Here is a 24734-nt window from a genome sequence, read left to right as displayed (position 1 = left end):
GACTGCCAAATATTAGTGGTGGTAAAAAATATCCTGATCTAGCCTTTATCTATCTGGCTAGAGTGCCTGTAAGAGCTCAGTCACGTACAGTTTTAAATACAGCTTGAATACTTTATGATTTAAAGATCTATAAAGACAGACATTTCCAAACATTTTTTAAAACACGCACATGACATTATCCAAGTGGCATGGGAAATCAAAAAGCTCTACTAATCACAGTTTTAAAGTTACATCACTTCAAAAATTCCAAAATGTTTTCATTTCATTTTTCCCTCACATGAACACAGCATATAAAATTGTAATGAATCAATGCTAAATACTTTCCAGAATCAGGGTAGTTTTGTATTATTTTCTACTTACAGAACAATACTCAGCTGCCTGTTGAAAAAAATAAGTTCCTCAAATTTTATTATTGCTTGTCAGCTCATTGCTTCTATAAGCTGAAATCTCTCCAAGCACAATTCTTGTATGTAGTAAAACTGTTTGTAAACATGCTTATAGATCCATACAGCCAGCCAGCCAATGGAAGGTCTCTTGCAAATCCTGCCCAAGAATTTTTTAAATATCTAGCACCATCTAGAGGAAATATATTGTATTAACTTAACTTAAACATCAGCAGTAAACCATCACGGTTGGTGCTATTTAAATAGTGGCTATCAAACAAAATTATGGTCTTAATATCTGCCCAACTATGTTTTCTGTGTCATCTCCTTCCAGGCTGAATGGAATGGCTGCTACAACTGGACTTTTATCTCAGGAAGAAAAAAAAAAAAAAAAGTCAATTTTACGTTTTTTTGAAGAAGAATTCAAATCACTAACAATCTCAGTGACTATACTTAGACCACAGTGTTGAAGCTTTCTGTTGTTTATCAGCATCATGGGATAACTTCAGCAACAGCTTACTCTGACTTCTACTTCTATAAAACTTGTATAAACATCCCTACACAAAGATGTAATGTTCAGTCAGCTCTGCTAGAAAGAAAGCTGAAACAGACTGTAACGGATTAGTCTTTTGTTTCAGCAGGCTTGAGGAGCAACCTTCTGCCAGCCCATCTGCTCCCAGAACCCCAAGTCCCCAGCTCCCAACAGTAAAACTGGAGGGAGGGCAGCAATGGGAACACTGATTCTTCCTGTTTCTCAGGTCACAGACGAACAGGTTAGAAATGTAAGTGACACTAGTGTTCAGTTACTTTTGGTAAATCTAGCCATAAAAGGCAAATCAAAAGCAAGCCAGAGAAAGAAATACCAAAGTACATACACAACTTTTCTGCTTGGCATAGGTGTAACCAACGCACAAATCTAAATCTTTCCAAAAAAATGCAGTACATATTTTCATATTTTCAGTATCTGCACTTCTTTTTCCCTATGCTTATTCCTTTGGGTAATGACAACAGACCACCGGGTTTCACAAGCAGGCTGTAACAACAGCTTCCAGTGCGACCTTCCAGAGACGCCTCCGCTCCTTAAAAAGCAAACTAAGCACAGGTTTCACAGATTTCTAGAATATCACAAGTAAAACCCATACAATAATTTCTATGAAAAAGAAAAAAAAAAGAAAAAAAAAGGTAAGAGACCAAGGGCAGATGTTCAGTTAAACTATAATGTGTCGTTGCTAAAAAATTCAGAAGTGAATTGCAGCTGGTAAACACAACACCCTAAACTTGATCTCTGCCAGTAGAAGCTGTAGCAGCAGTACTGATGCAAGCTAAGCTCCACTTTATATCTGGACTGTAGAGTGGTCTAATCCTCTAAAAAAGGTGGTCATGTTTCCAATAAGGTTCTCTGAATGACTAAACTTTTCTTCTGCCTACCTTGCTTCAAAAACACGATATACACAAGTCAAAATTTGTATTTTTGACTACACTTGATCAACCATGCTCAACCTGGACTTCTGCTCAACACCTGGATTCAAAAACACACATTTTTGCTATTGAAGAGCACTTTGCTTGTTTGTTTGTTTTCTTCCCCCAGGAAACAGGCCTGCACAAACCTGGGGTATCTCTAATCTTTGTCCATGCCATGTCCCAGTGAAGTTGGATAAAGCTGTTCTTTGGAAACCTGGACTGGATACAAAAAGACCCTGTTCAGATGGATCAGTAAGCTCTGTCCATGCAGAATAAATAAATAAATAAAACAGGGCAGGCCCTCCTTGTACAAAGGGCTGACAGGGGGCCCCTAGAGGGACATTAAAGAGTGTATCTTTTACAGATATAGTTCTTCCTTGCAAAGATCCAAAACTCAATTATGTGGGTTATTCTCTGTTACTCTGACCACTGGGATGAGACACTGCCTTGATTGACAACTCTTCAATCAGATAAAACAAGGCAAAAATATTATTTAGCAGAACCCTAAAGGGAAAATGAATTCAAGCCGGAGGAAATTCCCTCTTGTTTAAATTAAATGCAACAAACAAAACTTCATCTCTTTTTCGAAAAGTTTAACATGCAGGGGAAAAAACAGGCAAATTCTCTTGTTAAAGCATCAGGACTTGAAAAAAGTATTGTCTTGGGAAGTGGGAAACAAATTTAATCATTACATCCACATATAAAGCCAGAACAAATTTTAGCATTATTGAATGCTGAAACAACTCCCCTAATACCTTCATTCCCTCACTACGAAAGAATTATTCCTTGAAATATAAATATATCATACTGTCTTGCTTTTTATGGCTGATTATCTCTCATGTTTACAGCATTACTGACTGAAAAATTCTCTGATAATAAGAAAACCACTTTACACACACAAAAACAGTAAGATCTTGCTTTCCAGAGGACTGGAAGAGAGGAAATTTCAAAATGGAGTCAAATAATGATAGGGAGAAGATAGCAGGAGGAAACTCCAAGTCTTTCTGCCAATATTTTTTGCTTTTGCATGCAAAGCATAACAACTTTTTCTCAGCTATCTAATCACTTCTACTTGCAACTGACTCGCCTCACCCTTTAAAAATCTTACTGGTGTTTCTGAGAAACCAGAAGCCACAGCTTCAGATGGAGTCTGTGAACGCTTCCAGTGGCAACTGCATAACGTAATGTGGAAAAGCACATTTCATAACATCAAATGGAAGTGGGGAGAGGGGGCAACGCCTACTACGTTGTTAAATCTGCCTGAATTTCAGATGTCTGACTTCAAGCATGCCAGGCTGAACATTTTTACAATGTCTTGTGAAGTAATAATGTCTATTTTATACTGTATACCTCTGAAGAGAACAATGATGAAAGGACTTTGCCCTCATAAAAAATTTCTCACAAATGAGGTTGTGTCAAGGATGTAACACAGACTATGGTATGTTCAAATCTCACTGTGCTCTTATTTATGACCTCAAATGACCTTCCACTACTCTCTCTTCATATTTCTCTGTATATTTTTTCACTCTAGCCTACAGGAATAGGCATGCATGAGAAGTGAACTCTATTGCAGATTCTACTTTGACTATACACAAGCTAGACTGGTTTAGGAGCACCTTATTTTTATTTTCCTCTAAGCAATACAGATTTGATTTAAAGCTCACAAATACAAAGTTACTGTCACAAATCTAAGATGAGTGCTCACTAATAAAAATTTGCTCATTTAATGACCTCAGGTTCTTGGTAAGCAATCAAATCTGTATAATTTGAAATCCTGAATACATGTAAACAGGGTCAGCTAGACTCTGCAATCGCTGCAAAAACTTTCAAAGAAACACTAGGTCTTAGGGGAAAATTCTGATATGAAACTGTTTCTACTCTCTCTGTACATTCTGAAGACTTTTTTCCCCAAAAGTTGTTTTAATAACTTAAGTTATTAAAACATACAAGTTTCATTTTACTATGATGTTTAATTCAGTGCTGAAGCAGTATGTGCTGTTTTGCTTCAGATTTTTGCTAGTTGACAGAAGGGAAGAAGTTATGTCCCCTCCTGCTACTGTCCATTTTGGGGAGAAGCAGGGAAGTCTATGTTCTATTGAAAATATTCAGAAGGAAAAGCTGCAACCAAGTAGAGAATTTTATGATGAACCCACACCAATGTATACTTGAATACACAGCACAGCACATGTACAAGCATGACTCCAAACAGCTTACAATGAAGACACAGATTTTTTTTTAACCCAGTTACTACAAACAAACAGCCATGAACTAAACAGAAGCGTTGCATCCCTTCAGTGCAATTTGTGGGTTTTATGTACGTAGACATTTTAGCGGAGCCCACAGGATGAATGATCGCAGCTTATGTGGGTCCCAACATTTTTTTAAAGATGGCTGTATAATACAATCTGAGCCATTAAAGCAGCCTACTATATAAGTATTAGTTTCAGAGACTGCCATAATAAGCAGTACATCTCAAGTAGACAGAATCTGAATTTCTAAACACAACAGCTTGTGTTTTACTATACCTTTCCAATGGCTAGATTTGGAAAGGTCATTTTGCAAACATTAACCGTCAGGAAAAACTAAAAGGAAAATGAAAAATTACCAGACGTTCCATCTCTTGCTCCCTAAGTCTCTCTTCCCTCTGTCTTCTGTGATAGTCCATGAGGTCATCTCTTCCAGAAATGGAACTAATGCTGTTCTTCCGCTCTCTTACAGAAGTTTGCAGTGAGTTTGGTGTTTGTCTGAAACTTTCCAAATCCATTTCATCAAATTCTATGGAACTAGTGGATAGGTTTCTTCTGACAGAGAATGTTCTGTCAAAATCCACAGGGGAGAAAGAATTACTGGGACTTGTTCCTGAGAGCCCAAATCTATCAAAATCATCAGAAAGAAAGGAAGAGGAAGAAGCTAAAAGCATTTTTCTAGCAATTCGAGGGCTTGGAGGAACGTTAAGAGCCGAACTAACATAGGGATTATTCTCAGACACAGAATTTGCATGCGCCAAAACCCCTGAGTTGCAAGAAGAAAAATTCAGGTAATTATCAGCATCTAAAGCATTCTGAGGTAGATCTTTTTCACCAAGTTTTTTCCTTTTAGTATTACCCAGAGAGTTTCTCGGGGGCAAACTTAATGGCATCAGCTGGCTTTCTGTTGATTTATGAAGTCTGGGTAGGGAACGACTGTACATTCCCATATGACTTAGAGATCCGCCAGAGTATTTCCTAGGTCGTGAACCCAGAGGCTCTGTCACCACATCCTTGTGTTTAACTGGTCTCGCTTGAAGAGCTAGGCTGTCCTGAACATTCATCCGCCTGCCCTGCTTTGGGCTTGAAGGCATGCTGGCTGCCCCTGAATTGCTTACAGGTGAAAGCATCAGTTCACTCCCTGAGCTTCCATTCCACATTGTAAGAAGAGAGCCTGAGATCTTCTTTGTGTCCAGCATTCCTGGGAAGTAGACATTGTCATAAGATTTGTTTTTCTGACTGTACTTTGAGTAGAGAAATTTATCCACATGTCCAAGGGATTTTTCATTTTCTCTGTTGGCCTGGATATCAAACTCTGTCCTTCCCAAACCGTACCCGCTGAAGGATGGAGAACTGCCAGATACAGAACTCAAATGCTTTACAGAGATGCTTTTATCTGAAAGATACGGGCTCTCGCAAGGGAATAGCTTACCTCCTTGAATTTTGGTAACTGAGTGTGTATTTTTAACATTGGAAGAAGGATTGAGTTTAGCAGGCATAGGCTGTGAAAGGGTTAAATAAGAACCAGCATAGTCCCCGTTCGTTTTAAATTTGAGACTTGATGAATATTTCTTCGGGTTGAGGTTTTCCATAATATCCTGCAGACCATTTTCAAGTGAATTCACCACAGAACCCTTTCCCAAACCAGCATTTTGTAATTCCATCTGGTTTTGTGTATGGCTATACTCTGCCATAATCTTACTGGAATCTGTAAGCAATAGAAAAAAAAAGTAAATAAGTTAAGAACCTCTTACATGCACATGCCTGCATGTTAACTTTAAAAAACACTAGTAATTGTTGTGCTTGTTATCAATGTATCTCAGATCATTAGACAAAGGAAAGCATATGCAACCTTCTAATACCCATTTTTTGCAGCTAAAGACTGAGAAAAAGAGGGAAAGGAACATCACCAAATTTATACTACAAATCAAGAACACAGCTGGGAAGAGACTAGATTCTTCCTTTGGTGTCCTATCCATTGGAGAACACAGCCATTATAATCCTGAGCCTCCTGAGATGTCCATGAGATAAGTATTGTCCTTTACTGTCTTTTACAGCTGATGAACTGAGATACAGAGACAAGAGGTAAAGCTGATGGGAGAGAAGAACTGAATATATGTCTCAAAGTTCAGGATACAGAACTTAAGATACTGTTCTAGACCACCTTTTCTTTCAACCTGAACAGCTAATGCGCTCTGCCTTCCAATAGACTAATGAACCCAATTTCAAAGCTCACAAAGAGTTTTTATTATTATTATTAATGTTTCCACTTTGTGGATTGTAATGTAAAGATTTGCAGGCAGGTATAATACTGAGGTCCAGTTTTCAAGGATTTTAGCTCAGTGCTCTAAAGTTTTTAAAACATAAAGCTGCATAACTACATCTGCAAACAGCATTTTAGTTAAAAGATCGTGTTAAGGAAGTATAATACTAGCCTTAATTCAAAAATAAAATAAAACAAAATAAACTCACGTGACCATTAAAAATACTGGCAGCAGTTTAAGCTCCCAGGTCCCTAACACATGTTCAGAATTATAAATTACATTCTGGAAGGGAACATACACTAAAAAAAGCTTTTGTTGTGGCAAATATTATCATTCAACTACATGACAAATTCCAGCCTAAAGTCCTGAGTTCCACTTTCCAGAAAGCAGAGAAAGGAGTCCAGCTAGTGACAGCATCATTTGCTGTGGCATATAAGAGGCCTTGAGCAGGCTTGCACTCAGACCTCAGCTGATATAGAAATGGCATTATTAACCTTTAGAGCAGTTTCTTGGATGCGCTAGGCTTCCTCAAATTAATAAGGCAGACACTCTTCAGTGTCAGTTCCAGAAATGAAACCAAGTGTTACTTCTGAAAATAAGGTGTTACTTCTGAAAATAAGGATCATTTCTGGGCTCAGTCACATTTCCCCTATGACTTCAACCAGCTCATGGGAAACCTAGTCTCAGACTGCCACTCTACAGGAAAACCTAGCATCTTAACACAGAAAGCGCTTTGAAAATTCTCAGATGTGATGCTTCAATCCTCTTCCGAATACCATTTCAGGCAATTATATCAATTTAGACACACAATTTGTATTTCGCCTTATCCCCATACCACATGTTCAGAGCAGAGCTGAGGCAATTAGTTTCATTGAGGATCACCAGGCTAACACATCTGGTGGAAGGGGGCAATGCATCCTTTGAGGAAGGTCTTTGTTATGGGACCTGCCTTGTTAACACAAGGCAAAAAATAAATTGGAATTCATTACTGTCCAGAGTATCATTCAATACCCATCTGTTTCACAGGCTTGTGAAAATGATCTCTAACTTATGCAAATTACATTAAGTCTAAGTGTATAATAACACATTCTCCTTAATTCTTAAGGGAAAAAAAATAATTTAAGAATAAAGGTAACTGTCATAAATAATGGAGTTAAACAGACAAAGGATAAAACGAATGAGCAATACTGAAGTAAACACCTTTTTGAGCACAGTGGACTTGGCTAAGTGTATGCTAATTACAAGCTCTACTAACGGCTGAAAACATTTACTGTAGCTTCAGACTCAAGCCTTGGGTTTGCTTCTGCACAGAATTCAGTATTTTTATATAGACCATGATTTTATTTGTTATGATGATACAACTACCTAAGTTGCATTTGAAGCACTAAGTTTACAGGACTCTCTATCAGACTATCACTGCTGTAAGCAAAACATTTTCTTATAATACGACACTTTATTTGATATTTTTAATTACTTTCACAACTTTTGATGAATAGCAATGATAAAGTTCAAATGAACAAAAGGAAGAATGTGACCCATGTTCATCATAACACTGTCGAGACATCTGAGAAAGATCAAGGACTCATCATATTAGTGGTGTTATAAAGAAGAACAACAAGATGTGAAAGTTATTTGCCTAAATATGAGCAGGAATTTCTTCACTGTGAGAGTGACTGAGCACTGGCGCAGGCTGCCCAGAGAGGTTGTGGAGTCTCCTTCTCTGGAGATATTCAAAACCCACTTGGATGCAACCTTGGCTAACATCCTCTAGGTGACCCTACTTGAGCAAGGGGTTGGACCAAATGATCTCCAGAGGTGACTTCCACCCTCAACCATTCTGCAATTCTGTTATTCTACAACAGCACAAATATTAAAACACAGTCTATACGCCTTGTATACTTCCGTTCTGCAACAGAACATAACCTCTACTTTCTTTTGTCTTCCCTTTTCCAAATCTCTCTTAAATATGAAAGTTAATCTCATATCATAATTTGAACACAGCTGAGGTTCAAATGTTCTTGCATTCCACTGACTCCTATATTAATAGTTCAGCAGACATATTAATAGAACCTTAATAATTGTTTATCACTCCCTTGCAACGCTAGCAGTATACATTTACTCCTGTGAAAACTAAATGCTTTTGCCAAACACCAAGTTAACTCATAGAAACTTTCAGGCCTGTTCACCACAGCAACGAAGGGTTCAGTGCACTTTAAATCCAACCAAGTACAGCAAAAAAAAGGTCACAATACCTTCATGTAGCCACTCAAACTCAACTCTTCTACATACACCTTATGCCAATTCCTCTGTGTTTCTGGTTCCAATGCCACAGTGTCCACAATCATAAGGTTAAACCCTAACTGGACTACAGCACATGTTTAACTGAACCTTAACTTCTTCCCACAAACCAGAGCTTGTTTGCTTTGTTTATTTTTAAGTAATGTGTGGGATGTAATTTTACGAATATAGCAGGATTCATTACACATTCCTGCTGATGCTGCCTTCATGTGCAGTTACAGAGGCTGGGCCGGGAGCTCCAGGTGGTGTGTATAGGAGCCATCTCACCTCAAGGTCAGTCACAGCTCTCCCTCAGCAACCCTCAGTGCACAGTTTAAGACTCATCTCTTTGGCAAAGCATTTGCTGCCTGGAAACATTTGCTACACGGAAGCAAATTCTTCCCTTCCCATTCTTTATCCCCCAGTTCTTGTTCTTCATTTCTTTTCTTACTTCCCTGAATTCTTTAGCTAAGTGTTATCGATATGTACTCCAGCCAAATATTAAACTGATAGGGGATGGACAGCTTTACTGTGCTCAGTGTATCCAGATACCACAACTGTGGCCTCAGTTTTGGCTGGTAAAATGAGTTGGACATGGAATAACAGCAGAGCACTGATCTTATCTAAGTGTCAGCAGAACTAAAGGACCAAGACAACACCACATTCAGAAACATCTAAGTAAAATGACAAACAAACTTCATCTTTATTAACTGATTACCTGATCCAACATTCTGGAAGGAGGAGATGTTACTTCTGTTTGGCATCATATTTGTCTTTACAAGATGGTTAAGACAAAGCTAATTTGAGTGAACCAGATAAATCTTGACCTGCAAATAAAGTAACCGAAGAAAAAAAATATTGTTTTAAGAAATACATTCTGAGAACATTTTTAAAAATATGCAGTACAGACCAAAACTTACTTTTCTTGTTCAAGAATTGCCAGAGACAATTCACAAAGAAATATGTTAAAAAATACTTGGAAAGGACATTCCAAGTTTAATGTGAAAGCTGTAAAAAGCCTGACTGCATTTTTTTCTATCAGTTTAAAAGGCCATATACCTTGATTTGATAATTTGATATTATCTAAGATCTCAAATCTGTGCAGGTAGTTATCAGTCATAGCTCCTGAGTTCTATTTGCATCTCTGTGGCTTCCTTAAAAAAAAAAAATCATTAAGAAGGCTGGGCTTTTCTGCAGAAGAAGCCCAAACAGTTCAAATTCATCTCACCTAATGCCAGCATCTTGCAATCACAAAGAAACCCACCTAACAACAGGCATGCATAAAAAATATTTTGGCATGAAACAATTTCTAAATTTCCAAAGAAAACAGACTGCAAAGGCAAAGTGATTCTTCAAAGTCTATGAAAAAAGAGACTTAGCTTAAAAGAAATACCAAAATTCAATCTCAGTCACTAAACACTAAATTAAATCAAAATCCAAATAGAAGATCTCCAGCGGGTTCCTCTATCAAAAGAAAAGGTTGAGTTTTTTAGGGCTTTTTGTTTTTTGTTTCTCACACACACACACACATCTGTTTTTAAAAGGTTGACAAAAAAGCTTTTAAAAAATGCATCAAGTGACAAAATTAATGGTGACCATCTGCAGGCTCTCTGCACTTCAATTCTGCAAAAGCAAATAGAAACATGGCAAAAAAAAGAATCAGTGGAGACAGATGGCTTAAGCTGTCTAGAGATGAGCCACCCATTTAGCCTCAGTATTCTCAACCTCAAAATTTCAGGTCTCTGCTGCACAAAATTTTCTTGGCATGCTTTTTCGCATTATTCTCCTGGGAGGACAGCCCCCAAAGCAGCAAGCTGACCACTAAATCTCTATGGAGAGAGACTTCTTTGCAGCAGCTCTGGCTCTTCTCTTATCTCCTTGCTTTCTTCCCTTGGAAAGCACTCTCCTGCTGTGCTAGCCAGGTCCTTTCCCTCCCCTCTGTTACTGCATGAATCATATCTACGCTGATCTCACTTTATAATGCCTTTTCTCTCTCTCGTCCCTCTCTACAGAGGTCATTTCTCACTCCTTCTAAGGAGAGAGTTTCCCCTCTGCCAGGCACCTCTCTTCACAGTAAGCAGTGGGCTTCACTCCAACAGTCGTCTCTAAGAACACGAACTTCACCCTTCTCTGGCAACAGCTCTGCCCTTCAAGGGGTAAAGCAGAGCTAAGAGCCCCTCACACCCCCTACCTCTTTAGGGCGACTTGGGCTCCACACCTGCCTTCTCCAGCACCACAGGCCTGAAGTTTTCCAGAACAAATTGTGGGAAACAGCCTGGATAGCAAATAGCCCTTAAACCCGAGTTTCATGCTCAACAGATTATTTTATTGCCATTAAACATTTACTGTTCTTTTCACCCTGCTGGGCCTTCGGCCCCACAGGGAGATTCTTTCCCTAATTCCTTCCAGCTTGCTTTGCCTTCTCTTACTAACTGCCTGCTACCACTAATCCTCCCAACTCAAAAATCTCTACAGCATTAGAGGCTCCTTTACTGCTGGGAATGCAGCTAAGAGGACTACCCCTGGACCTCAGCACTCTGCTTGCTGGAGGCAGTTAGAGACACACAGTCAACATGCAGATCTCTTAATTAAACTGGTTCCTGCATTGAGTGCTAATAAGAGTTAAAAGTGGTTCTCCCATCCTTTAGAACTGGCATTCTGCCTTTTGCCTGCCCACAAAGTATTAAGAAATGATAGAGAAATTCTGTTAAAACTGCTGCTATGTTACCATCTTGGCATATTGCTTGCATGAAAGGTGCTATTAAAACTACAATTCAAGCTCAGTGCTCCCCAGAAGACAACTGAAAATGCTGTAACTTCTCAGGACATGTTCAACTTCACATAGAGAACTAGCATCTCACGAAATTTCATACTACTCTATACCAAAAAGTATAATTATATTATCAATCAGAAACTTAAAATATAGACAATCTGAATCAAAAGACAAAAGGAAGGGTTGCTTGGGAAGAAAGGAAATAAGTAGATATCTTGCATCTCTACTTTTGATGCTTTTTGTTTAAAATACTTGGTGAAACCGCTAGTAAAAACAAAGGAAAAAAAACAGCTGTTCATTCCTCATATATTTATGCATCTTGTCTATCTCACAAGGCCATGGCTGCCACATATTCAATATGACAGACATTAAAAAGAGAACAACTGATGGAGAAGGGTTTCTAACTAACTGAAAATCCAATCGTTTGTTCATTTTAAAGAATACTTGGGTTTGCTAGTAGACAAGATGGAGAATATCTTTAAAAGATTAAATATTATACAGTTTCAGCTGAAGTTTGAGAACTCATTACACATCTCTCTTCTTAGAGAATTAGAGATCAGAGAAGTCATCATGTGAACATAACCGGATTTTTCTTTTTTTGGAAAAGAATCTTCTTCCTACAGATCTCTCCTGTGAACAAACAACTAATGAATTAATGAATTAAACAAATAAACAGCTCACAATGAACAGCTTTATCTGCTCACATGAAACCATATTGTTTGAGACTAGGATTATATTGCGCCTCACCCAACATCCAGCTAGAATGATTTTCATTAAAGAGCATACACGGCACTCTGCCTTGTCTGGAAGGAAGCAAAATGATTTCATCTGGTATTTATAAAGTCATCAGAAGTGAATGTATACAGCATTACCAATCATGTTTCATCTGTACAGTGCCCAGGCCAAATTAAGAAGAAACAGTGATTCATGACTCAAACAGGCTGTGAGACAAACAAAGGATTCCAGTTTAAAGATATTATAACACAAGCTTACTTTATAATAAAATTCCTTTCATGCAGTTCAGAAGCATAGAGCTGCAGCTCTACCAAGCCACAGGTACAACTCTGCCCAACATTTATTTCACAGATCTCAGTGATATTTTCTCACCATATCCAACTCTTTCCCATTCCTTTACTTCTACCTCAGCTAATATCCACCTCCCTTCAGAAAAGACCTTCATGGCATACAACTTGCTGTTACAGTACCAACCAAGTCTGTCACAATCCTCAGAAAAAGCTGAGGTGTTCCTCTAACTGAAAATAAAGTCTTTTTTAAAGAAAGTTCTTAAATTCAGCTCTCTTAAATTTGAACTGTCTCTCCTCTAAAGTTTTTATGCATTTTATCATTTCTTCTTCTGCAATTTCTTAGAAAACATTACAAGAAGTCGTTCCCAGCAATTCTTGCCACACTGTGTTCTCTGTCTTCAGAAGCTCGTGGAGCTGAGTACAGCCATTCATGGGAAGCACATGATACTCCAAGTGACAGCAGACAGAGATAACAGAAAATCATCCCTGTTACAATCCACACAACATCCTTAAGAGTTTCATTTGTTCAGAAACAAGAAGGTTCTTAAATGATTACTGTCCCTTTCATCTATTCCAATAAAACACATAGGGTTCATGAGAAAAGCAAGCCTCCTTAATTTTTCCACCCTGAACAACGTGTGATGAATGAGTGCTAATGGCTTCAATGCCTGGAGATTTAACTTTCCCAGGGTTTACCACACCTAAGTCCAAACATGGACTACTCCATTACCAAACTGATTTACTTCTTTCCTGCATAATCTTAAGACAATACACTTGCTCCTGATTAAATCAAGACTGTATTTTTTCCTTAACTTTGCTTATTTTTACAGAAGAAAAAGTGCTGATAAATTCAAATTTATTGAAGTTTGAATTAACTTACTGAAGTAAAACTCAGGGGGCTCTATAATTTACCTTCAAAAATATTCATGTTTAAATTAGTCTTCCCTCAACCTCTTAAAACGTCCTGTCAAACTAAAGCAATATATCCACAGAAAGCCACCTGCATAATTCAGTTGAGATTCTACACCCATAAACTAGTGAATGGACACATCACTTAATGGGGATCATATTGGGGAACTCAGCAAGGCTGTTATCTACCGATCCACTTACATTCTTCTCCCTGTCCTCCTACTCCTCCCTCCCCTGCAACACAATATACTAGATCCTGAGATACATCTAATTCCCTGCCAGTACAGCCTTGAAAACTGCTCAGTCCCCAGCCTTTCATGTTACAGATCCTGCAAAACATTGGTCCCTATGCTGCAAACAACCACAAGGTCTGGTTACAGATATAGGGAGTTCTGATTCCCAAAGCGCACAGCTTGGCAATTGCACCAACACTAAATAAATTAAAAATCAAACATCTGTGAATCAGATTTGATTAAGTCCCTCCCTTGTAATCCGGCAGGTTTCCGATGTGGAAAAGGGAGAGGCAGAGGAAGCTGCTCTAACAGTTTATCTTTTCCTCTAAGAAAAGATCATGTTGGTTGGATATTGGAGAAAGAGCTCAGTAGTTAAAAGAAAAAAAAAGAAAGGCACTGCAACAGCAAAACACACCACAAATAACTTACTGTCCTTAACAAATCACACCTGTTTTACTGGAGTAATTACCCTAGCTATTCCAAGTAAATAGCCAAAATTGCACCTAAATACATTTTTTTTTTAATTATTCTGTCCTACTTTACAAATATGATTCTATCCTACTTCATAAGGATGGATGCTCTCCACCAGTTCCTTTCCAGTAGGATGAAACCATGTATTTGATCAGGTCATGAATAATAATGATTTTAAATATGCATCAAAAATGAAAATATTCATTACTGTGTAACTACTGTAGCTCAGTGATTATAACTTGAGATCTTAAAAAGTTGACATAAGAGACACTGACTGCTGAGTAAATCCAAAAGAAAATTACAGTAGAAATGTTGAAGCTCTGTAACTTTTGTTCAATAATAGCTATTCTTAGCTGAAGTTGTAATTGTTAAAGTACATATTTCAATAACTCTAATCCCATTCCTGCTCAATTTGGCAGGACAAGAGATTAAAACACTCATTCAGACTGCATTATTTTAGCAGGTATTTAGCCTCCTCTTAAATTTGTACTCACATCAACTATTGTTTCACCTGGACTAGTTCAAATGAAACTAAGCTGAGGCTAAAAGTACTTTTCTAATATGGAAGTTGATTCTTTCTGCCAAAACAAAATCCATCAACAGGAAAAAAAGTTTTAGAAGAGATTTATATTAAAACAATGAACTCATTTTTTTTTCATGCAGCAAAACAGGGTTAATAGAGAACAACCCAACCTCAAAAAGCTGTATTAGTTTTCTCAACCTCGGTACCTTTCCAGTAGCTGAGCTTAAAGTCAGTTATCTAACCCAGTGGCTAATTCATCTCACTTCAGTAACAATGAGCTCCCAGGTATTTTCCTAGCACTATTTCATTAACTACTTTACTACTAAAAATTTGACTATGCTTAAAAGATTTGCAAATCAGGATTAAAAAAAATACAAACAGACATGGTAAACAGAAAGCTCTGCTGGTGGCTGATGATTGCTTAAATCTAATTGTGCAGACTAAGAGAAACAAACATATCTAGTGTGGTTATAAAAGCACAGCAATACACTAAACCAATATAATTTTCATTCCTGAAGCTCAGGAAATACAGACTTTCTTGCATCTTCAGCTAAAATTTCAGAAGCGATGTTGATTCAAAAACAATTATGAATCTGACTTCATACACTGCACAGGAGCAGAAAGACCCTATGGAAAGGTTCTTCCTTTCACATACTACTTGACACCATAAATTTGCCTTTAGGCTGCCCTTACCATGTTCAGTGAGAGCTTACTACCAGCAGCAGATGAGCAAATCTCAGAAAATAAAGACTAATAAAGCAGCCGTAAAGATCTTCTGCCCCTTTTTCCCCCCTCCTTGAATGTCCTTGCCATTTTTTGCTATCTATTTGTCTATTACGGTTTCCTTCTCTCTCAGGCAACCTTTGCCCATGATCCACTTTGCTTTGCTCTGATTTCCTTCACTGCCACTTTGAGTCTGTCAGTTTGTTTCATTAATCGGCTTCCTTCAGTGCCCACTCACTCTGACAGGTTCTGTCTCTTATTTCCTTTGTCCTTTTCTCCTCAGTTTGCCTCCCTTCCTGAGACACTTGCTCCATATTTCTAAATATCCCCTCCAGCTCTCTAATATTTCTTCATTTTCCAGCACTTTGTGGCAGTGAGCATGCTCCCAAACAAAATGCTTCTCATCACAAGTGCTTGGCAAACCCCATCATGACAGTGACAGCTAAAGTGGCTTGGACTTGGCTAGACGTGTTCTCTGCGGCTGTTGTGACCATGCTGCACGCCTGCCTACATAAATACAGTAAAACACTCAGTTCCCTCGAGTGAGAAATTCAGGTGTTATACTTGCAGTGACATCATTTAAAATGATTAACACAGATAAATAAAAACAGTTCAATTAATATCTGAGTGCATCTGCAAGAGATACAGGTATGAAAAAATAAGCCTGGACACATTCATTCCTATATCAAGGTCTTTAAAGAACCTCACAGACAGAAGAACTTCTCCTGGATCTCCATGGCACCTTTGATATGCCCCAACAGTCTAAACCAAAACTTAAAGGAGTAGCAGCTGGTCTGAACACCTGAAACAGGGCATCATCTTATAGCTGTCTAGTGAATGGAAAGCAAAGCACTGTCTGCTATACTGCCAGCTACTGCACATCAGAATTAACTGTACTAACAAATTAAAATGGAGAGAATATACTGAACTTAGAGTGAACAGAGCAGTACTTCCTGCACTAACAGTATTATTTCAACTCTCCTCCAGATCTTCAAGTGGAAAAGAGAGACAAGGTCTTGTCACTTCCTATCCAAAATCATTTAGTTCTTTGACCCAACTCAAACATCAAGGTGAATCTGCTATTTTTATCTGACCCATCCTCTGCTTCTCATCTAAGTAACATTCCATTTTTTTTATGATGGCCTTTGTTCCTTCTGAATAATGATCAAGTAATATGTTTGCATACTTTCAAGACACTCTTTGCTAACTGTATCTGATAAGTATGGATAGCAACTGTTTTGGAAAAAAAAAATATGACTACCTTTCTTGTCCTAGCAGATGCCACCAAAGATTTCCTTTCTCTCAGTGAAAACATAGATACCCCAAAGAATCGATTTAGCGTTTGTCAGGATCAAAGGGGAAGGAATTTCTGGTGTGGAAAAGGGAGCACTTAGAACAATCATTAAGAGGTGTTACTGACTCTTAAAACAGTAAGCAATTACCATTTGACTGCCTTAAAAGTAACTCTTACCCTCTTACCCTCTTTGTTCAATGTATCCCTCCCTTTGACACCACAGGTAAGTGCTCTTCCATGTTACAACTTTTTCCTATACTATTTCTTTTCACTATGGGAAAACAAGCCCATCTTCCTTGTTTGTGATTCCATTTTGCACTACAATGCCCTTTTTTCATCTCCATGTCTCTTCATTTTCTGTTGTAATACCTTATCTTTGGGGCAGAACGAGGACCTAGAAAAAAAGAAATATTTAAGAAATTTGCCAAATTTGAAAACTGGCAAAATTGCCTCTCTCCTATATTCAACCTCCCTCTGAAGAAGAAGCAATGTGCTCCACAAAGATCAAATATTCACCACGTTCTCACCGGCAACATGTCCACACAACTGCCCTTGAGAGGCAGACATGCAGGATTCAGACACGTGATGAGCCAAGGCATGTAGACAAGATGACATGTAGACAAGGCAAGCAAACGGGGAAAAGGAATTGGTGACAAAGTAATGTGTTTAAGATCACACAAGAGCTCAATGGCAGGAACAGAAACCCTGCCTCTTCATCCTTCTATGTAAGCATAGCCAGACTATTGACACTTCTCCACACAGGGAAATTTCTCAGACAGTTTTGGGGTGGGAAGAGACAAAGTAAGGACCACCAGTTTCTATCCTGCTCTTCCTTTGGCTGAGGGGGAACAGGGAGCTTTCTGAGATGGATGGGATCTATAAACACCGTTTGCCAGCCAGCCTGCAGCTCCAGGAGTCACTTAAGCACACCACAGCCTCCACACCACGGGCAAAGCTACAAGAAAGGGCGAATGACGAGTTCCCAACGCTAAAAACTGAGGCTAAAAAAAAAAAAAAAGGAAGAAAGAAATCTTGATTCACCCAAGCCCAATCAGATGTAACGTTGGGTTCCTGTTGCTAAACTCCAGCGATGCCTAGAGAGCATTAATCGGCAGCTGAGTCTTGAAAGAAACCCCCATCTTTCCCCAGCAGAATGACTTTAAGCAGCTGCAGGAGGCTATAAAAGCCGAACGGTCTAACAAAGGGGCACGGACAAAGCGCCTTGGCTCTACCTCCTCCTTCCTCTACCAGGTAGGATACCGAGAGGGGAGAAGGAAAAAAAAATAGAAAGAAAGAAAGAAAAAAGCACTCAGTTCCTTTCTCCTGTCCCTCTCCTCTCCCTCTGCCCCCAAGCGCGCAGCGCAGGCTGCGGCGGGGGGTTCAAGCATCGCAGCCCGCCCCGGCTGCGCGGCGCCGGGCTTTGTTCGGCCCGCAGCCGGCACCGGCGGAGCAGCGCCCGGACGGGGCGGCGGGCGAGACCCGCGCCGAGGGGGCGCCGAGCAAGCGGCAGTTTCTGCGCGGGGTTTCCGCGCTGAGGGGCGGCGTGGTTGTCACGCCGCGCCCCCCCCCCCCCCGCCCAACGGTCGCTCCCCCCCCCGCGCGCGCACCCCCAACGGTCAGAAACGGCCGCGGAGATGGGGGGGGGGACGGCGACAAACTGCCCTGGAAGTAGGCAAACACCGGGGACAGCTGCTCGCAACTCGCTCCCTGCGACGGAGCCGCCGCCCCGCCGCTTTCACCCCCGCGGCGCAACTCTGCCCCCAGCCGCCGCCGCCGAGCTCGCCCCGCCGGCCCCACACTCACCGCCACCTCCAGCCGCCGCGCATCCCGCTGCCCGCCCAGCCGCCGCCGCCAGCCCCGTCCCAGCCCCGCCGCCGGGAGCCGGGAGCCGCCCCCCGCGCGGGAGCCAGCACCGCCCCGCGCAGGGGCGCGCCCGTCCCCCCTCCCCGGCGGGGCACCGGCCGCCCCCGCGGGCGGAATGGTTCGCTCCCCGCAGGCCGGGGGGAGCGCGGGAGCGGGGCGGCCGAACGGGACCCGGGGGGGGGGGATAGGAGAGAGGAGGAAAGAAGACGAACGGGAGACAGAGGGGAACGAACAACAATACCACCACCAACAAAAGAGAATAAACGGCGGAAATGAAGCAGGGGAAGCGGGGGGCAGCCGAGCGCCCTGCCGTGCCCGGGGCGCCGTGGCCGCCATGCTGGGCCGGCCTCGCAGGGACGCGAGCACGAGCCACGAGGCCGTTTCCTGCCCCCGAGAGGAGCTGCGAAAACAGGGCGGTTTCGGGGGGAAGGAGCGGGGCCAATTTTTCCTTGCCCGGGGTGAGGATGTGCTACCTGGGGTGCAAGAGGGGCGGCTGCCCTTCTTCCTCCTCCTCTTCCTCCTCCTCGGAGCGCCAGCACCCTGCCCAGCCCCACAACGACAGCTCGGTGGGGAGCGAGTCCGGCGCGTCCCCAGGAGCCGTCGTCGTCCTGCCCCTCTGCCTCCGTTTGCCCGGGTGCGAACGGGGCGCTGCAACACACGTGGGGATCCAGGGGGGTCGGGGAGAGCTCAGGCCGCGCTCCGCACCTCCGAAACGCTCTGCAGGCTGCCGTTCCCGCTCCTTGCGTTCGTTCGGTCTCGTTCGTGCCTTGCATTTCCCAGAGGATAGCCTATTTGGCTAAAGCTTTTATTTACCACGATACAAACTTGTAATCGCTCGTTAGGCTCCGGAGTCTAGGTTATAGAGTAACACAAAGAAGAACCACAGGGCCTTGGCTGGCCTGATGTCTAACGCAGTTTACATATAAAAACCAAAGCTTCTGAGATGAATAATTCTCATAAGCCAGACTCTAAGCAAGCCGCTCTCCTGTGATGTCTCTATGGATGTCTGAGTGACTCATCTGCAGTAGTGTTGAACCTGGCTCTTCTGTTCTGGTTGCTGAACAAACAGGAAAAAGTACATCCTATATAAAAGATAAAAGCATATACATGTAATGAATGTAAAGTTAAGGACCTCTCACAGCCGGAAGAAGTAAGAATGACTTTTAACCCTGCCGGAGCCAAAAGCAGCCAGCCTTCCCTTCATCTCATGTGTTTTTCCTTTTCCCTTTAATTTTTAAGTGGGGGGAAAAAAACGTAAGTTACAGGCTGCAAAAATCTCCCCAGAGATAACAAAGCCTAACAGTATGGAAAGGAGTAACTTTGTGCTTATGGATAAACGATGACTGTGAAAAGATTTAAGATATGCCAGTGAAATTGTTCCTTCAGTTAGTTCATACACACTAGTGGGGTTCTAGCAAAGCTCAGCTCAGGCAGAGCTCTTTGCACGTCTTTGCTCGCATTTATATATGCTGAGAAAATTGTACCTGCTTGAGCCAGTATCATCTGTGTCTTGATAGGAAAGAACAAAGAAAGAATATGGTTTATTTCTAAAATAACAGGAGGTACTCAAAAACAACCATCGTTGAGGCCATTAAATAACTTGGTAAGTTGGAATGTTTAACAGGCAAGAATCTGGGAATTTAAAAATGAAAACAACAACAAAGAATACTTATTTGGATGTTTTATGATTTGGAAATACTTAAAATTAGCAAATAAGTAAAACTGCAAAAACTGAAGAGCTGAAAACAGTCTATCTACTCTTGTTGGAACAAACCCAACAGTACTGCTATTAAGGAAAGTTGGGAAGAAAGGTATGGAAACTTTCATGTGAGCTAGAGGTATGATATGGTTCAACAGTCAGCCTCGCTAAGTGCTTTCATGGCAGTTGTACTTCTACATCAACTGTATTATAGCTTAAGCATTATAACACACCAGCACCTATATGAACATTTTCATGGGGGCTTTTAAAATTCATTACCCCTGAGTATGCAAGCATGCCCAATAAAAGTTTAGTTTCCATGGTAATTCATACAAGTGAAAATCAAATGTTGGAACGTCTGCAAAAAGTGCATTTTAATCAGGAGCATTGACAAATGGCAGTAACGTTTCTTGGTACCCCATCAGTGACATGCTTCTATAACAAGGAAGGAGAGATCTCTGAAACCACTTAAGAAATGCTGTCATTCTTCTCAGAGCAGGCTTCCACACTCAGTTGCTGCATTACCCGATCATTTAGCATTGTAGATTTCATCTGCACAAGGGGTGGGCATGACTGCTTTTCTGTCAAATGAGCCACAGCCCACTTGTGGGAGTGACTTTATGCTAGCTGCAGGAGGATGGCCAACACCTGGTCAGGCATAAAGCCTGTTGAGATAAAGCTATCCATTGAATACTTCGAGTGTAATTACTTGCACACAGTCTATTCTTTGGAGGCAAACCTGGTCTGTTTTCTTCCCTTTCCTGCCTTAATTCTTCATTCTGGTTCCCACTCTGTGCTTTGCTTCCTTCTTTGGTGGACTAATGCAATTATTTGTGAAAATAAACAAAATAGTCCAGGTGAAAACTTTTCCTTTCCTGTTCCCACTGAAAAAAGGTCCAACAAGCAGCTGTATTAGTATGACTGATGAGGTGAGGAGCTGTGACACACAACAGCTCAGCAGCTATGGCTGAGACCAAGCCTATCTTCTGTGAACCTACTTTGCCACTAGGCAAAAACAGATTATTAAATTTCACCCTTTTCAAACAAGTATGTGGCAACAAGTGGGGCTATAATGATTCAGTGCTTTGCAGCGTGTAACCAGAACATTTTGAACTGCTGCCTCAGTGAAGAAGCACAGCTGTTGTTTGTCATTGCAGAATAATACTACACAATTGTCTATAGCTCAGAAAATGATAAAAAATTGTTTCCTCCAGAACTTCCGCTAGAGCTTCAAAGCAAGCTGAGATTCTTCTGTTGTAATTTCACTAAAACTTTTTTGAGGCAGTGTGGTAGGCTGGATCCTAGTTATTGAAAGAACTTGATTTTTAAGGCTTGTTGGGAATCCCTGCTAAACAAAAAGGCAACCTAGAGCATGACTGAATTCATCAGTACCATCATTCTGGTAAAAAAAAGAAGTGCCCAAAAGTTACATTGGTTATTCAAGTTAAAATCTAAAATCTTTTAATCCAGCTTACAATACAGAAGAGTATCAAGTGAATAGGAAAATAAGATAAGTTGGAGTTCAACCAGCAGAGTGTCCTTGTGATTTGGCCTGAATCTTTCTTAAGTTGTCACACAAGAGTTATCAACAAGAAACTGCCTAAGGAAAGTAAGTTACATGAGTAATCAAATTTCATGCTCCAGGGCACAAGTCAATTGCTGGAAGGGTCAAGAAAGGAATTTCATCACTCTCTTCCTTAGCACAGCCACAGTTAACTAGGTTGTATTCTGAACTTAAAGGATCAAAGTGGTATGTCCTGTGTCAGCTTTTTGTTGCACTTTCATGAGACTTTATCAATTTGCAGTGCAATAGTGAGGTCTGCTCTTCTTTTGATGATAACTGCTTAGCTCAGAGTATGGCTTTATTTCAGAACTTCCTTTAAAGAGCAAAACTTTACTAGTTTAAGCAAAATTTTTTTTTAATAATGAGTAATCACCTTAAAATGTCTCTATCAATAAATTGTACAACTCCAAATTACTCATACAAGTAGTGGTAATGTTGTTACAGCCATAATGGCCTAAAAATGTAAACAGGGCAAGGTCTTTAGGAATAGGTAACAGTTTTTATACGATATCCTTTTGGTCTAATAAAAGATCATGCTACTTCTTACTGAAGTAGAGTATTTTAGTAATCAAAAGGATTTTTGCTAACACAGGACAGACACTACTCTGCCTCAAATCACAGGAGCACTACCCTATTAACTTGTGTACAGCTATCTGTGTTTGTAGCTGATTAATTGCTTCCCTTTGCTAGACTCAGCCTGTTTATGTGAATGGGGATGGCTTAGGATTTAACTATTCAACTCTGATACTGCACCTAAACTCACTTCAGTGGCATTAAAGCTTCTCTGTACATTAAGTATGTTTTTAGATAGTTTTATGAGCAAACATTTGAAAACTCCAAGGATTAGGCTCTACAGGCAATATTTCCCTGTAGCTGTTAAGCCAGTAAGTTAATGATTGGCAGAAGACGTGGTGCAAATGCAGTAGTTACACTGGTTCACAGTTACAGGCACAGATTAGCACTACAATTCATCTGGTACACGGTGGTCAGCTACAAGGGCATCTTTATCCTATGGTTGTCCTTTCTAGACCATCCTTTTCCCAGCAAGCACTGAATTGATTCTTAAGTTCCCATACACACCTTAGTCTAGGGACCTTGTGATTTGTCTCTGATGCCAAGCCAGAGCAGTCTTCTGCTCCCCTTTGGTACAGCCTGGGTAGGCTCTTTACAGAGAAGTCATATACTGTACTTTCTCTCTAGTCTAGGTCTGTACTGCTGTGACCACGATCCCACACACTTCCAATGAAATTCACACTGAGCAATGTAAGCTTAGGCCCACAGGAAGCAATAAAATATGTTTGTTGCTCCCGGAGTATCACAGGAAATTAACAGATGACAGTCTTTAACACATTGTTTTAATAAATTATAGTTTTGTACTCTAGTTTAAAGACCACTGTGAAATCTGAGAGAGGAATCTGAGGGTGGTATCTCTTCTTTTTCATATCGCTTGTTTGCACATTGCCTTTTTTTACTTCTTTTTTGTACTACTGAAACCTTAAAACAGCCACAGCAGCATGCCAGCATTCAAAGGCAACACCATTCATTTTGGCTGCGAGCTCCCAACATCATCCTACAAACTTATCTAAGAACCCCTTAAAACAAATATACTTAGTTATACGCTTGGCTAACAGGACATGCATTAGGTAGCAATAAGAAAAAGGGACACAAAAATAGCCATTACCAGTGAGTCAATGACTGCATAAAGAGAAGAAATAGTTGACAGTGGCTCCTCATTAAACTTAAGAATAGTTTGTCTTTTCGTCACTTGTAATACCTCAAAAGTTTAATGGGAGAAAAATGTTTCTTTATGCGTAATGCCCCAGATCTCTTCTTTTGCAAATGGAAGTTTCAGGTTCCTCCTCCTCCCTTCATTTCTAGAGAGGCTGCCAAGTTTTTTGAGAGCTAAAAGCAACAAGTTTCTGTTAAACGTTACTTCATGCTTCTGGTATTAATCTAATATAATGCTAGATGGGGAGGAGGGGGAGAAACAGTGAAAGCTTGTTTCCTGCCATGCAGTGGAAATCCATAGAAAAAAACAGATCTAACACTAATTTTAACAGCTGGATGACTGCTTTAGCTTTATTTGCCATAGGAACATGCAACTACGTACTATTTGGCTAGAACAAGAAACCAGACATCAAGCAAAAGGAAAAATAAAAATAAGACTAGTAATTGTAAATATCCTGATTAAACCATCCTCTTCAACTAGAGAGGCTAGAAATATCAACACATTTTACAAATTGCCTTAAATTTCTGTTAACATTACTAATAAGAATGTTCATGGAAACAGAAAATATACAAAGAAATAGTCTTGCTAATAAGCACTTCTGCAAATATTTACTTGGGAAGTGCTCCAGCAACCACTTTGAAAAGAATCTTAGCGGGTTTGAGATTCATACAATATCAAGATACTGAAATAAAACTCTGCAATGGAGATGTAGAAGCAAAGCACAACCAGCAGATTGTCAATAGATTGACATAAAGTTGGACATAACAGTCCTTTAGGAAGTAGTAGGATGAAATACAGCCTTAGAAATCGTATGTCAAATAGCTTTTAGGAGTACCTTTCTAAAGATTACAGCCTGTTTGCTGATAACTTCTTGTATTCAGGCCTTATATTACCTGGATAAATTCTTTTTTGGGGAAGAGCTTGCCTGTTTTTCCTGATAATAATTTCTGGGTGGGAGATTCTCACAAATGTTGCTCTTTATCCTGACCATTAAAAAAAAAAAAAAAAAAAAGTTTATGTTCTCTTTGCATGCTTTTTGCTCAGCCTTTGCTCCACCTGTTTCTCACACACCATATGGCTTAAATCACAACGTATTACAGATGTCGAAATTGTTTTTTCTTTTGATGCAGAGAAAGATTAATACAGTCAGTACATGTGCTTAAATTGAACCCTGTTTTGTAGATAAAACAGAGGTATGGTTTGTTTGTGCGTAATTATACGGGATAAACCTGTATGTATTCGGAAGCGTCTATACTGCAGCTTCTGATTCTGCACCTTAGCAAATAATCTTGATTAC

The 24734-nt window shown here is 40.3% G+C and overlaps 1 protein-coding gene across 9 annotated transcripts in view; it reads right to left on the bottom strand.

The window, feature by feature from the left end:
• The window catches only part of PHLDB2 (pleckstrin homology like domain family B member 2), a 71138-nt gene extending 52123 nt beyond the window's left edge, over positions 1-19015 (bottom strand). For 5 of the 9 annotated variants that reach the window (XM_062596839.1, XM_062596890.1, XM_062596883.1 and 2 more), the window contains exons 1-3: positions 18386-18450; positions 9350-9458; positions 4450-5798 (exon numbers count right to left, since the gene is read on the bottom strand). In XM_062596839.1, the coding sequence (XP_062452823.1) occupies positions 4450-5798; positions 9350-9398 (1398 nt within the window). In that variant the 5' untranslated portion in view covers positions 9399-9458; positions 18386-18450. Of the gene's footprint in view, positions 1-4449; positions 5799-9349; positions 9459-16759; positions 16895-18385; positions 18451-18918 lie in introns of those variants that run through there. The other 4 variants (XM_062596866.1, XM_062596856.1, XM_062596848.1 and 1 more) reach the window with 4 other exon arrangements.
• Between the last annotated feature and the right edge of the window lie 5719 nt (positions 19016-24734).

Source organism: Rhea pennata, chromosome 1 (assembly GCF_028389875.1).
Source record: "Rhea pennata isolate bPtePen1 chromosome 1, bPtePen1.pri, whole genome shotgun sequence".
Lineage (NCBI taxonomy): Eukaryota > Metazoa > Chordata > Aves > Rheiformes > Rheidae > Rhea > Rhea pennata.
Note: the sequence above shows the minus strand (reverse complement) of the source record. Positions and strands in the feature narration are given on the sequence as shown.